This window comes from Electrophorus electricus, chromosome 11 (assembly GCF_041902795.1).
Source record: "Electrophorus electricus isolate QZ-2024a chromosome 11, ASM4190279v1, whole genome shotgun sequence".
Classification (NCBI taxonomy): domain Eukaryota; kingdom Metazoa; phylum Chordata; class Actinopteri; order Gymnotiformes; family Gymnotidae; genus Electrophorus; species Electrophorus electricus.
In genome coordinates, this window is record NC_137507.1 from 14,214,840 (window position 1) to 14,230,432 (window position 15,593).

General features: G+C 42.5%; 1 protein-coding gene across 1 annotated transcript; it reads right to left on the minus strand.

The window, feature by feature from the left end:
- Window positions 1–89: 89 nt before the first annotated feature.
- Window positions 90–10,298, minus strand: lrrn3b (leucine rich repeat neuronal 3b). Its single transcript, XM_027015864.3, has 2 exons — window positions 9,995–10,298; window positions 90–3,661 (listed from the first exon to the last, which is right to left on the minus strand). Exon 2 carries the CDS (start codon window positions 3,297–3,299, stop codon window positions 1,179–1,181), a length of 2,121 nt encoding a protein of 706 aa, XP_026871665.2. The 5' UTR covers window positions 3,300–3,661; window positions 9,995–10,298; the 3' UTR covers window positions 90–1,178.
- Between the last annotated feature and the right edge of the window lie 5,295 nt (window positions 10,299–15,593).

Genomic DNA, 15,593 nt, shown 5'->3' on the forward strand with positions numbered 1-15,593 from the left:
TATATATATATATATATACATACATACATATACACAAACACACACACACACACACACACACTTCATAATAAAGCAAACTAGAAAACATCCTGATTGCAAAAAGATGTTGACATTTATTCTGTATTTTCTTCGCACAGAGTCTCACTGACTAGTGCGCTTGGATATCACAGACAGCACAGTCATTATAAAAATGGCTTTTTAACTTTAAACACCCAAAGCAAGAACGCAATGCTTTTGAACCATATGAATGCTAAAAGTACTGAGATAGTATTTTCAATAAAAGTTTGAGATCGGCTTGTCAGGCTGCAGTCATTACTTCTGTCCTTCACTCAATTGACTAAACAATTATGAGCAACATTCTGACCTTGTCCTGGTTTACATATGTCTTGGAGTAGGCACTTACCCTGGCTTATATGACCTTTGACAGGAATTTCTGACAGGAATTTTGTTGCTGGCATGTCAATGCCACTATCCAATCCTGATAAGATTATGTATCTCTTAATGTACCTCTATTATTTATGTTGTACAGTGTTTTATTCAGCAAATGTGTCATTCTGCAAGTTATTTCTTACATTCTGTAGCTAATCCACAATGGGTTAAATCCTGGCTACTGCACAGAAGGTATCTGTTTCATTTCTGGATAGAATATATAACGATTGTAGCCATGAAAAGTCAAAATCCTCTATTAAATAGAAAAAAGATATATTTCATCAAAAATTTACACCATACTCACTATAATTTTCTATTCTACTAGTTGTTCCCCTTTACAAATAATTGGCCTCTCTAATACGTCTATGGATGTTGTACAGCACAGACGGTATTGCTTGGGACCACAAGGACTGCTTCACTACTGTTTACATGATTAACAGTCATTTATAAGAAATAACACCATACTTTTACTGGTTTACCATCTGTACCCGGTACACGACCCCAAATTATCGCAATCCATATTTGACCAAAGAGTCTGGACTTTCTTTCTACAAGCCACATTGCCATCACCACTGCCACCTCAGACGGGTCATAATAGGGGATATAGCGCTGGTTAAATGTGAAGACACTTCCTCCATTTGAATAGTTTGTTGTATGTCAAGGCAAAAGGATACTTATTTGAAATGGCATGTTCTCCTCCCGTGCCTTGTCACCTTGCTAAGGTTTTTGCAGTTCTTTGAGTGGGCTGCTTAGAAGGCATTGTCCAACACATTTATGACTGTAGCTTTCACCTCCATAGCAGTTGGCATGCCGTTCCCAGAAACCAAGAGCCTTGCAAATCGAGACTGTGTTCCAGCCTCAGGTGTCAGTGCTGTTTTGGATGGGCATCTCCTTAACTCTACATAAAGATGCTGGTTCCTCAGAGACACATAAATCAGCAGGCAAACCAGTGAGATGATGGTGAGTAGCACAGCAAAGACAGCCACTACAATTGCATCCCACTTCTCAATGGCCTCATCCGCTTGCTCTAATCCCTTTGTTGTGACGTTGATACACTTAGTAGTGTGTTTATGGTGGATACTGTGGATGTCCACACACACTGTATACTGTGACGCAGGACTGAGATGTGTGAGATTATACATCCTCATGTCAGATGGGACCCTGGCAGTAAAGGCTACAGTCGGATGTTCGGTGCTGGGCATGGTGTACCACTTAATGTTTGGTGTCAGACTGCCATGAGAGGCTTTCCAAGATACCACGACAGAGCTGGTCTGTACAGACTGGATGCTGACATCTAGGGAGTCATTGGCAGGTTTAGGGAAGTGTCCATTCACGTCAACAGAGACAGACTTTAAGTCGGCACCAACAAGGTTGTGCGCCACACAGGTGTACAGTCCAGCCTCTTTCTCTGTGATGTCATAAATGTCCAGTGTGCCCTCAGGGTGCATGTAAAACCTATCTGCCACAGCATTGGCTAAGACCTTGTTCCCAGAGGGAGTGACCCAGTAGATGTCAGGCTCTGGTTCAGCAAATGCCCGGCAGTGCAGGGACAACGAGCTTCCATTGTCCACGGCAACCTGATTGGGCAGGCTGTCTGGGGAAATGAGAGGCAGGCAGATCTCCATCATCTCTCTGAAGTGAATCTGCCGCACATGCTGACCCTCATACTCAGGGGGTTCCACACAGAACAGAGAGTCAGGTTCCATGAAGCGGATGTTGGTTTTATTCATATTCATCCAACGTACTACGCAGTCACAACGGATGGGGTTGGAATGCATGCTGACCTCCCGCAGATTGGGAAGAGACTCTATGGTGATTCTGTGTAGAGCGCTGAGGGCGTTGCCATTTAACATAAGGGTTTCCAGTCGGGGAAGCTTGTGGAAGGCATTGGGATGAATATAGGATAGCTTTGGGTTGTTGGTAGCCTCGATCTTAGTCAGCTCTGGGAGATTGTTGAGGGCAAAGCTGTCAATGGATACCAACTCTGGCATACTGTTGATGCCCAGCTCTTTGAGATGAAGCATATCCAAAAAGTCGCCCCTCTGTATTCGACCAATGGGGTTCTTATTAAGGTCCAGAAATTTGAGGTTCTTAAGATGTCTAAGGGCTCTGTGGGGAACCTCAGGGAAAGTATTGTCATAGAATGAAATGCTCTCCAGGTTGTCAAGGCCAGCCAGTGCATTGTCTGGAATCTGTGATAAGTTCATTCGGGTAAGAACAAGGCTGCGCAAGTTTTTTAAGGGCTGGAAGTTCATGTCCTGTAAAGAGGTGACAGGGTTTTCACCAATCATTAGAATCTCAAGATTAGGCAGGGGTTTAAACCACTCACTTCTTATTCTCTGGAGTCTGTTAGAGTTGAGATGCAGTCTGAGTAAGTTGTGAAGGCCATTAAAGGCCTTGGGTGAGATGTGGGAGATGAGATTGTGATTTAGGTACAGTTCCTGAAGGTTGATAAGTTGTGAAAGAGCATTATCTGGTAGGGAGCATATCCAGTTTTCTTCCATGTGCAGTGATAGGAGTTTAGGGAGGTGGCCCAGGTTGATGTCACTTACTGTGGATAGGTTGTTTTGTGAAAGATCAATCTCTGTGACATTGGGCAAGTAATCCAAAGGTTTCTCAATCTTGGCAATGTTGTTGGACTGCAGTAAAACAACTTGTGTATCAACAGGTAACCCTGAGGGCAGGTTAAAAAGTCCCAAATCATTACAGTCAACAGTAGGGGCCTCCATATACATGGAGCTGGGAGAAAACCAGGGCCTATTCTCACATACACAAAGTTTAGGGCAACTGCCTTTCTCCTCTACAGCAAGAACAAAAGTAGCCATCACAAGCCCTAATAGCAAATAATCCACAAATGATATGTCCTTCATTTTGGCCCAGTTCCGCTCTGTAAATAATTGGTCCTTATAAATGAACTGGCCAGAGATCTTCAAAAATAATGGACCATTTGTTGCTGGGGCAATTGAGATCTAATCCTACAGCGTCTCCCACGGGCTTTGGTTGGTTGATCTACTGTCCACTGGTGCAGAGAGATCTTTCACTAAGTGTTCTAGTCTCAGTGTGATAGAGAAGGGCATACAGGTCAGATAAATGAAGGTGCAAAGATCAGCATATGCCTCAGAGAGGTTTCAGTTAAGCATAAGTGAGGCTGTTAATTTTCTGTAATACTTCAGTGCAAGGACAGTCTCTGTGGTGATTATGAGCTGCCATCATTGCTTCAGTCCACTTCCACCTAAAGGGAATGGGAGAGAGAGATGGGGAGAGAACGAGAGAAAGAGCGCATTAGCAGAGGAAGAAAATGCAGGGGCATCACTAAGGCATACTGACATTTACAAAAGCCACATGAAAGCATGATGATGTGTGATGACATTTTATTCTGCAGTGCCTCAACAGCTAAGCCTTTTACATACGGATTTGGTTCTCCTTGACCTCATATATAATTTTTTTTTTTTTGCAGTTTGTACCAGAACTTCCCTAAATGTTGGCATTATCACATCAGAGGATTATTTTATTTCAATATACCATTTTAACATGTAGTCGGTGACTTGTACTTATGTTTCTGGTACCTGAGAAGCATGGCCTCAAACGTTTCTAAACTATTTTATCATATTCTAAAGAAGATCATCAGGCACTCACTGTGCTTTCCTCAGTGTCTGTGTTTATCGCGTCACTGTTACCAAGCAATTCTCTGTCATGCTAAAAACACCCCCTGAGAATGAATCTGGTAGGTGCCTCCCTTCATCACAAGGGTTACTAAATGGAGGACAGTCCCAAAGAGCATTCCTTTGCTTCAGTATCATCTCTTTCCACTGTGTTGTCCAGAGACAGAGATGAAAAAGTCCTTTTGCTGCTGCAGTGAGCTCCTGCCTCAAGCTGCTACTGTGCAGACATCCTGAGACTGCTTTCAAATGATAGACAGAGGAATAGAGTGTGATTTTTTTAAAGGTATTGTAGCACTTTCATATTGCAGCTCAAATAGCATTCTGATAGGTTTTCTCTGTCTGTGCATTAAGAGACTCTCACACTCAGATTTCCCCTAATCTTTCCCCTGAAAGCGTTAACCTTAGCCCATCTGTTGCAGTGTCCTGTATTTTAGTATTCAGTACCTGGTGATCACAATGGGGGTAGTTCTTTCATCTTCACAGAGGCCCTCTGTCAGAGGAGTTTGTCTTCATCTTCACTTACACTCCCTATCTATTGTCCTAATTGCTGTACAACGCTCATTTTGTAAACAAGGAGTGTGTCTAATGACCTCCAGTAAGGTGGATCTTTTCATAATGATGGCAGCACAGCTTAACAACACAGTGTATCAGCCATGGTGAAAATGGAAAGAAGATGTGCATATTTCTCGTGACTGACAAGAATGGCCTATTTTCACCCCATGTTAAATGGAGCGTGCTGCTTCGGGAGAACTCTTGCTCAGGTCACAGGAGTTGCATGTGGGAAGGCTTACGACCTTTTGACGGCATGGTGCTAATTTGCAGCAAATGAAACTACTGCTATATCACTGTGATTCAGCAGATGGAACACTCTTTCAATTCATTCAGTCTATTACACAAATGTCAGTGGATTCTCTTGAGGTTTCTGGTGATTCCTTTTGATGTTTCTAGACTGCTACCTGTTTCATGTCTTTTATTTGTTTTCATCAAGGCCAAGATTTACAATGGCAATGCATGTTTCAGATTGTGAATAAACTGCCCCACTTATAGCATGCATTATAAAAGAATGCAGCTTGCTGAAGCATGAATAATTTGGTCCAATACTGAATTACATCAGAGCTCAGTCAACAATGTCATCTGCATCACCTCTATTTCCACATAATTTCAGAGAATCCCACTCCAATGAATTTCAAAGCAAAAGCTAACAGTCCTTGTGATTCATGCTCAGTTCTAAATCTCAAATGCTTCAGAAGTTCAGACAGAATAAACACATAAGAAAAACACCTTCTTTTTCATTTTTTGTAAGTAGAGTCCACATACACTATCACATCATTAGCAAATCCATAGACCTCATTGTATGCTAGAGCCTATTGAACTAATGCATTTTGAGCAGGCAAAAATGTAACAGAGCATGTCATTGGCTGAGGTACATTAAGTACACCAATCAATGTCTGTGATAATTGAATTGCCTGTGCAAAAATATTAACATCTGCTAAATTATATCTTGTGATAATACTTTCTGTACATTTTCACTTATGGATAAGCCATTAAAGCAATTAAAGATCACAAATAATAGATTCTATAATATTTGCAGTGATGTAGAAAATGTGGTACTGGTTTGAGTACATTTTATATGTCAAGAATTAAAGCTCCAGCTTTTACACAAGTTTATACCTCTGTTTATTCTGGTTTCAAATATATCTTAGTGCAATTTAGCCAGTCAAGGCTTTGGAATGAAAAGAGGCAATATCACAGTCAGAGACAAATGAGGGAAATCATCCCAAACCCAGTTAGGCTTAGGTAAGAACACATAGACTGAAGGCCTTGGAACAACATTGTTGCTTGTAGGTCTTAAGTGGCAATAACTTGCATAGGGGCTCATGGCTTTGCAGACAGAGAGGAATTCGGTTAATACCGGAGCAAATGGAATTTCAAGATGGATGCCTCTAATCGTGCTCCTGATGCACTGCAGCATTAGTCTACAAAACCAGGGACTGGAGGAGTTTGAGAACTAGGCTGGGCTATTACCGTGCCTGTGCTGATAATGCAGAGCTTATGCTGCCTTGATTAGACACTGTAGGATATGAAAGCTTGTTTGAATACAACAGTGGAGCGAGCAAGGGCCCCGCTAACCCTCCCAAAGCAAGTGGGGCCAAGCAGCAATGTTTGCTTTTGGTTGGCCAATCTTGGGTTGTAAATCCTGGGCCAAGGGACTGGCTAGGGATAATCTCAACACTGAAGGGCCTCTCGGAGCCGTCTGCAGACCCTTGAGGGGAGCTCAAACAAGTTCACTTATTCACCTGTACTAATCCTATTGCTTTGGGCCAACATAGGAGATCGATGTGATATATATATATATATATATATATATATATATATATATATATATATATACACACACACACACACACACACACACATATACACACACACACATATATTGTTCAAACTGATGGCTCCCCAGTACTCCGGATTCAGTCTTAAGACAACTGAGGACGGTTTGTTTAAATACCATGAAATGCAGCCTGGCTGGGTGTGAACACAAGCAGCAGGATACTGGCTTGGGAAGAGGAGGATACAGTATGTCCTCGGGGGAAGACATTACACCTTTTCTGCTCAGGCTTGCTCCACACACATAAAAGGTCACACATAACTAGAAAGTAGGGCAGCAGCAGAATAGTCTCCTGCTTCATGGGAAACAGCCAGTGTATCACTGCAATGGGCTAGAGGAAATTCTAATTAAGTGGTAATTAACACTCTCTCTGTATCCCTCCTATTCCCTCCCTCATTTTCTCTCCCTCTCACTCTCAGCACTAAGCATTACAAATGCTATCTGTGCTGCTATAGGCCTAGCTATAGGCCCACCCACTGGATAGGCCTCTCGGTGGGTGGTGTTCCGGGCCAGCTGGTCCTCCCCCTGCCCTTCACGTCATTGATTTACCATTACATTATTTCCAAGGTAAGAGGAGAGTCCATTAAACAGGTCCCAGTATGCAACGTGTGTGCATAATGAAGTTTCCCGCACAAGGCGAGAGGAGCACTTCCCTTTGCACCTGCTCCTGTGTGCCGTGCAAATCAGCAGTAAGTCAACGGTTAATGCGGAATCAATGTTCCAAATTAACCAACGGACCCCACACTTTGCAGCTTCACTAGACATCATCTTGAGTTTCTACCCAAGCAGACACATGGTGGAATTCACTCGCAGTTCCCAACACACATACCTGGGCATCATTAAACGCATGTTAGAAAGGAAACTAGTTTAAGTGCCCTATTGAATTTGTAACTCAATCCCTGGTTAAGCAAATCCACTTTTAGAAACACTCTGCATGGACAAAATGGAAAGACAGTGTGAAGTCTGGGATAAATCGAATCTACAGGTACAAATGTGTTATGAAGCTGTCTTTATATGAATAATATATAACTGGTCAACAGGCTATGGGCCAGCAGGGATATGCTCCTGCTCCTTCAGTAGAGGATCAAACTTTACATGCCACTGAAATGCTTTATTGCACAAACGGCTTGTTTATTTTGATTTTACAAGTCTTCTCTTTATATTTAAAACTTTGTTTTCCAGCAGCCTTGCCCAGTTTTGAAGATGTGGTAGTTACTGTCAAACACTGCACTGATGTTATTCCCAGAATGCTTCCGTGTGGAAATTGTGGTATGATATCCAAGAACAAGCAACAAAACAGCGCCTCCAAAATCCTGTACAACCAGTTAACCCAAAACCGAGAGACCCCTCTATGGTCCCAGGCAAATGGAAATAACTGGCTCGAGGCATTGATTCTTGTGGGAGCGTCAATCAGCCAGTGCTGGGTTTGATGTAGGCTTCTGTGCTTAGCCTGTCCTTAAGTAATGAGCTGCTGGTTGAGTACTGCACAGGCACCCAGCCCTGTGCATCTCTACCATAGGGCTCAGTCTGATTCAGGAGCAGATGGAATGCACAGCAGTGGCACGCTGATGGTTTTGCTCTAGTCACTTCTCGAAGTACTGACAACATGCGCTTCTATGTTAGCCCTTTCCTTTCGAGACCTGTACTGTTATAATAATACATTTAAACTTGTCTAAAACAACTACACTATAATGCCTTTGTTAAGATATTTTTATTCCTTAAATAGACCAAAGCTACTGCAACTGTAAAAAATGAAGCAGTTCATAGCAATTATTTTATCTCTTAAGGTAGAGTATAAGCTGTTGAAATAGTAGCAGCTATCAAAATGAAGCAATTCATAGGGTACTGAGAGTAGTAACACATCCGCTGCAAACCCTTTCCAGCGAATGTGTTTGTGTATCAGTCTGAATGTGTTTCGGAAAGATTCCATTTCGCTTCTGATACATATTTTCTTTTTGTTGGGCTTGATTAATGAATATGAACAAGTTTCAAGGATCTTCATTGATGTTTCCTCATGTTATTCTGTCATGTTGGGTAGCCCACACAGTTTCTCTCCACACTGACACTCTGGTACTCTATAAATTTGCTCTTCATACACACACCCACACACTGAGTGCTGCATGCTGTGTGGTAGGAGGCCACTGTAAGATACAGAAGCTGTTTAGAAGCTCACCATAAAATCAGAAGATGGAAATCACTTGAAGGCTTATCATGTGCACAGGCTCCTTAATACCACACATTTGACTTAATGTTTGCTCATTGATTTTGTCTTGGAGTATCTGTATCCTAAACCACACACGTTTGCAGAGGCTGGTTCCTACAAGAGACCATCAGATACAAGGTCTTTTTTTTGTATTACTGGAGGAGCTGAATTTTGTCTGATGCTTTTTTGTGCATGCTGGCTAGGTAATGAGATGGTAGGTGTGGAACTGTATTTGTTACTTAATAACAGTAAACTGTAGTAAGACAAACTATATGGTGAAATTAAATCTTAGTGAATTAGAATAAGGGATGTGTTTGTAGATTATGTCACAAACAGGACAGCAGGCACTGACTAATAGAAACAACATATCTACATTGACTGATATATTTGGCTTTAACATTGAGTAATTGCACATCTGCCACTACGCGAATCATGCAGCATTCTATAAGGCCTCTACAGACGCATGTGAGAGAGTGAAATATCAAATAGCAGCTGCGTGTCTCTTACCTAATACAAAAAGGTGTGGGAGGACAGGCTCCTTGTTATGTGGGTTACGAATTGGATAAAGTGTCAAATGCATAAGAGGTGCTGTCCCGTGGCAGCATTAATTATGCCAAAGCAATGAATGCAAATCGCTTATACAGCCCTGTGGCGAATGGATCAGAATTACAATGACACTATTCACGGTAATACATGAATTTTTAGAATATTAATCGACGAAGCTCATGGTGACTGTATACGATCGTACTGCGTGGCCGAGGACATCGCTGCCCGCAACAGGGTGATTTAACGGAGAGTAAAAACAGTGAGCTGCAAACTGTGTCTGCCTGCCTATAGGCTAACCTCTTGGACGTGCCTTGTGTGCGCCCTCTGACTGCACCAGCAACAGGACCACTGTGTTCGGTACACATATATTCCAACCACACGTAGGGCTACTTTTCTGTGCATTAAGAGACCTCGGCCTACAGTTATTTGATACAATAATAAAATCAGTTCAATACGTGGAATTAATAATGCGGGACCGCGCAGTCAATATGCGTTCCCACGTCTGAGGATTAGTACATCTAAATGCAACCTTCGCAGTTAGTTATACTAAAGCTAAAGCTCGTATTTTAACAGATGCGTGCAATACATAGTATTAAAACAAAGGGCTAATTAATTTTATATGTTTTTAAAAGAAAGCGTTCAGCTGGAATTCGCCTGTTTTCTGTTAACTTCTGAAGAGCTATGCGGTAAACCGATGGCGAAGCCGCGGCATACCTAGACAAACCTTGGCTATAAAGAGAATATTGACAGAACGTTTTAACTTACCCGTATAAGTCAATCCGGCCGATGGAGCAAAATGTATTCCGTTTATCCCCATCGAGTGCAGTGGTCCAGGGAGCAAGAGCGCGCACAACACGCAACCCGATGGACGCGATGTCTTCCTTTACGCAACTGGAGACCGAACAGCGAGACTTCTCGCGCGGATGCCTGTCGGGTTTGTTCAAGCGAGGAAGGAAACGTCCGCTTGCAGCCTACTGGTAGCTGGCTTCTTGAACTCCCGCTACCCTTTTCCCGGGTTGTTATAGGTGCACCTCCTTCTCGATCGGTTTTCACACTGACATGCTGCTGTCTGCCCAGCAGTCATTAATATCGAAACAACCCCGGATCTTTAGAGGACAGCCAATAGCGGCGGAGCACAGGACCTAGCGCTCGCAGGCTCGTGCATCTGGTTGGCTATATGCAACAGTCCGTCATGCAGACCCGTTACTGAAGTCTTCAAGCAATGCAATAAGGAGAGGCTAAAGGGGGGTGCACAAGAAAATGGATATCTGTTCCTATTAGTGGCTGTTCACCTTTTTAGTCCCAGGAGTATTATCAAGAGATTGTTTTACAAACTGGTATCTTTGCAGGTCTGTGCGTTTTGTCCTGTCCTTATATACAGCCATTGTACATTAGAAACATTTCTGTGAATAATAGCTAAACTAAATGTCATATTTTGATCTTTTTTCGTGAGTAGAGTATAATCACATGTAAATATTATACTCTGCCTTCGAACCAGAATATACCTACAATTACTAGAAAATAGAACATAGTGCAACCACTCAGACTGGTCAATTTCCAAGAAGCCAATTTATTTTGAGCTCCAGAAGTTACACAGAAGGCAATAATAAATGTACTTTAAATCAATATTAGGATATACAACACAGAAAAAAATATTGCAGCGTATACATGTAAAATTATTCATCAGTGCACAATACAGTTGGGCATGACTCAAGAACAAGAAAGACAAATGAAAAAAAATTTCAGTCAATGACCAAGTGCCTCTGTAGCCCGATGACCTTGCGAGCCCGTCTTACTCTGAGGCTTAGCACCTTGCCTGAGGGAGCTAACCCTGTTTGCCTTGAATGAACAGGCCGTGAAGGTGCCATCCTCAGACAGACCCATGTTGCTTTACCGCCCATGCCCCGAGACCTTCGCGCCTTCACGCACCATAAAAATCCAGCTATGACTCACAGCCCTCCCAACAGGGTCATGCTACAGTACTATTTTTTCATGAAAAATGGTGTGAAAAAATGAGTATGGATGTAAGAAGTGTAAATCTGCTGTTTGGATAACATTAGCATGTACTGGGTGTGTTGGTGGGATTTTTCTTTTCACATAGCTGTACTGTGAACATTTTTAACAATGTTCCAGGGCCATGAGGTGGTGATACTTTGGTAGTCTGTTTTCCATCAGACAGGACCTTGGAGGGCAGTGCAATTTACTGACGGGAATTCAGGAATTCCTTAGTTCCAAATGCTTTTATGGGAAGCATAAAATAACGTGCACACGCACCTGTGTGTGTGTGTGTCATGGCGTTTCATACCTTCTAAAGACTTCCAGTCTGTTTCTGGTGTTCCTTTGATATGAGGTATCCATCATAGTCTTATTTTTCCTCAACATCATAAACCCACACCACAAGTGACATCTTGGTAAACAGGCCTAACCAGGCTAGTTCCACATATGACCTGTATTCCTAAATATGTAGTTCCCATGCATCCCTAGTGTTACTGACAGGAGAGGACTAAAGACTTGGGCTAGAAACCTAAGTGCAAGCTTGCTAGACCTAATTGGTACTCTTGCACATTTCTGTCCGGTGATAAACTCTCATTGACATGGCATGTCGCTCTTCCGGCTTGTCACTTCGGAATCCAGTTCCACTGGGAAAAGGCCCACAATTCAGAGAAGCCTGGCACTGATCCATCGTGCCAGTGGAAGAGAGCAAGAGGATCGAGGGAGCGCTTCACGAACTTTGTGGTTTGTGCAGTTTGGGCTGTCTGTCATCCTGCTGTGCAGAAAACACGATGCCAGGTGGAGGTTTGTTTAGCTAAGACTCTGACGTGCCTGCCACCAGCCAGCCCTGATCCCCACACACATGCGTGCACAAGTACACACACACACACACACACACACACACACACACACACACATGCATATGCACATTCACACACACACATACACAAGTGCACCCCCCTCATTAGGTTACCATGATACTCAGCCATCCTGTGCCAAGCTAGTGAGCAGCTTTTTTATATCCTCCTTCCTGCTAGGAGGCAGGAGCCAGTGAATTAGTAAATTAGACCCATTCCCCTTCATGAACTCATTCAGATGAATGCTTGCTTTTCCATAATTATGCTAAAGAGACCATAACTTAATGTTGTTTGTAATGTGTCGCCATGTATCATTGCCAATTTGAGCAGTAGATCATGTTAGATAATAACAATTACAGTGCCCCTTTGTTTATCACAGTTGTAGGGTAGGGGTCTAAGTTCATATATAGATGGATCAGGAAATAGGCTGCTTTGTGTGGGTGTGTGTGGGTACAGCAGGTGTTATAAAATAGGTGTTGTAAAACTCTGTTCTTTGTGTACAAAACGTATTTATGATGACATAATGGAGATCAACCGTTATCATTTAACTGAGCACACAGAATCTGTCAAGCAGTTACTGTGGACAGTGTGCTAGACCGATCATGTAATCAATAACCCTGTTGCTGACAAGACTAATAACATGATTTCTTCTTCTTCTTCTTCTTCTTCTTCTTCTTCTTCTTCTTCTTCTTCTTCTTCTTCTTCATCTTCTTGGTGTTTTTGACAAAACCTGATGATATGGTGAGTTTCACGATGAATTTATACTGCGTTTTAAAAAAGTGCATTGGCTAGGCAAAGGAAAAGAGAAAAGGAGAGATTTATTAGTTAGTGATTATAGTGCAATAAAAGCAGTCTGGAGTCAGAGCTTGTGTCAGTACCTTTGCGACCTCTAATTGGAGGACCAACCTTTTAAACGCCCTTGTCACACATGCAAACCTCTTAAGAAGCAGCGGCATCCATATAGCAAACCTAACTCCCACGGCTTAAGGCAAATATCATTCGTATTCCTCACTACTCTTGTGTAACACCAGCTTTCTGAGAGCAACCAAATGCAACCCAAGTTGAGGAGATAAAAGGCTAGGCTCCTTTTTAGCTCCACCCGGGAAGCAAGCGAGGCAGAGGTATACAGCCGTAGGATGTAAGAAAAGCTCTCCCTGGAGCTCCCTCACTTTCCAGCACTCTACTGTGGCTGCCATAACTGAGCTTCCACTAAAAGTTCTGGGACTCTTACTCTCTCCACACCCTCTCCTGAAGCCACGGTTCCTGGGGGAGGAGCAGTAGGCAGCAGGGAGCGCCGGGTCTGGAGAGGTGATTTAAAGGAGTGTGGCAGGAGAAACTCATGGTGGTTAAGAAAGAGAAGAGGAGGAAAGTTGGAAGAAGGGGGGGGGTCAGGTGTGATGTGAGACAACAAAGATCTCGGAGGAGCGCGAGAGAACATGAGAGGGGAGGTGTTTTTGTAGAGGATGGGCAGTCTGGACCTTTGGTGCAGAACAGCTGCAGATCACTCCCTGCCTTGTGGCACAGGCAAGCTCAAGCAGTTAAGCAGTGATGGAATTACAGCCAGTTTATCACAGCCATTACCTGTTAGTCAGTTTCTTCACACACTTCAGAAGGGCTAAATGCAAGGAACTCACAATACCCTTGTGATTTCACAATACCCTGTTCTGCATGAAAAAAAAAAAAAAAAAAAAAAAAAAAAAAAATATATATATATATATATATATATATATATATATATATATATATATATATATATATATATATATATATATATATATATATATACATACACATATGGCCCTAGACAGCATAACAGGTATCCTATTGAACTATTATGCTGCATCATAAATCCTTTTTTATTAGGATAGTTTATATTTACAGTACACCCGAACATATGATTCACATACATCGTTAAATTAATAATTGTACACACAGATACACACACTTCTATCTACATTTTCTTTATGGTTGTGTTGTGTTTTAAGATGTGTGCTAAAAGCATTGGGGAGTTGAGAAAATGTGTGTCATACTGGGGCTGAGAAATGTAGTTGCATTGTCCCGCAATCTGAAATGCTCGTTGTTTCTTTTTTCTCTCATTACATTCTTTTGTGCCTCCACTGTGAATGACTGGTGCTGATTATGCAAATGAGGTGGTAGAGAGCAGCACGGATAATTATCACAGCTGAGGATGGGTTTTGGAAAAGCTCTCTTTTTCGCTGCCATAGAGACCCTGCAAGTGCGGCACAGAGAATCGCCCCCAATACAGTTCTGCAGCTCCAGATGCATCAGGTCCAGCCAGGTTTTTCAGCAGTTTGATCTTTGTCTTTTCCTTCTTCAAACATTTAACAGGAAGTACCTTTATTCTCAGCATTCTCCAAAAAAACAACACCACCACACACACACACACACACACACACCAAAAAAAACAAAAAAAAAACAGGCGTTCAGTATATTTTCTTTTTGCTCCAGTGAGAGTGTCACTGCAAGTGCTCTGGAGTGGACCCAAGCTGCTGGAGCATCATTAGGACCCCATGCTAGTGACTCAGCCAGAGTTGACTGGCCTAGACGTTGACAGTCACATCTTCCATACGAGTCATTATCCGTTGAATGGGTGATGGGTGGCTGCTTGCTTTAGGAACTCAAGCACCCACTCTCCGCAGGGCCAGAGCAAAGGTTCTGCACTAGTGGCCTGGTTTGGGGAGAGAGAGTAAGAGACTGTGCTGTGACCGAGTTAACGTAGGCCGCCTGATGAGAGTGCGCAACCCCCCCTTCTGTTACTGCACGCCAAGCCAGCCTAATGCGGGTCAACGGCGAGAGCAGATGTGGACTGAAACAGAACCTCTGCTGCCCTGTACTGTGACCGGCATGGAGCAATGAGCGCCACACTCATCTCCTTCAATAAGACCGCTACTGTAACCTGGCCCATTTTTGACCGTGTGAACTATAGTTTAATGAAAGTGCAATGGGTGGTGCATTGGGCTGTGTGGTAAAGCGTCAGGACATGCTCACACCCTGACACCCTGGAGTGCAGTGACATAAATCATAGCCCCAAAAAAAAGTCCCCCAAAAAAATAAAAGTACATTTGTCAGGGTGGTCATCAGCTTTCATAGTACATGGACAGGTGGCCAGGGCTCCTTTGACCAGATCCTTCCTGTGATATTTGATATTCCTTAGCACTGTAATTTTTAATGCAATTACAAGCCTCTCCTAATGCAATTAGGGTGCAAGATCTGTAGCACAATGTTCAAATCAATGACAATAACATTAGTTTGTGGTTCATTATTGGCACCATGTCTTGGGTATGACTTTTGCAAACACTAAAAGGAAATCAACTGAATTATGATATTCCATTTACATAAAACAGCACAATACTGCAAGTTTAGAATGTGAACTGACTCCTCTAAATTTCTGTTAATTTAAGGATCATAGATTTTTAAAATGTACTCTATCTTCTGAGGAGTTTATTGACAGGATTCTGTTGTCTCTCTGAGGAAGGCCAATTCACATATATAGT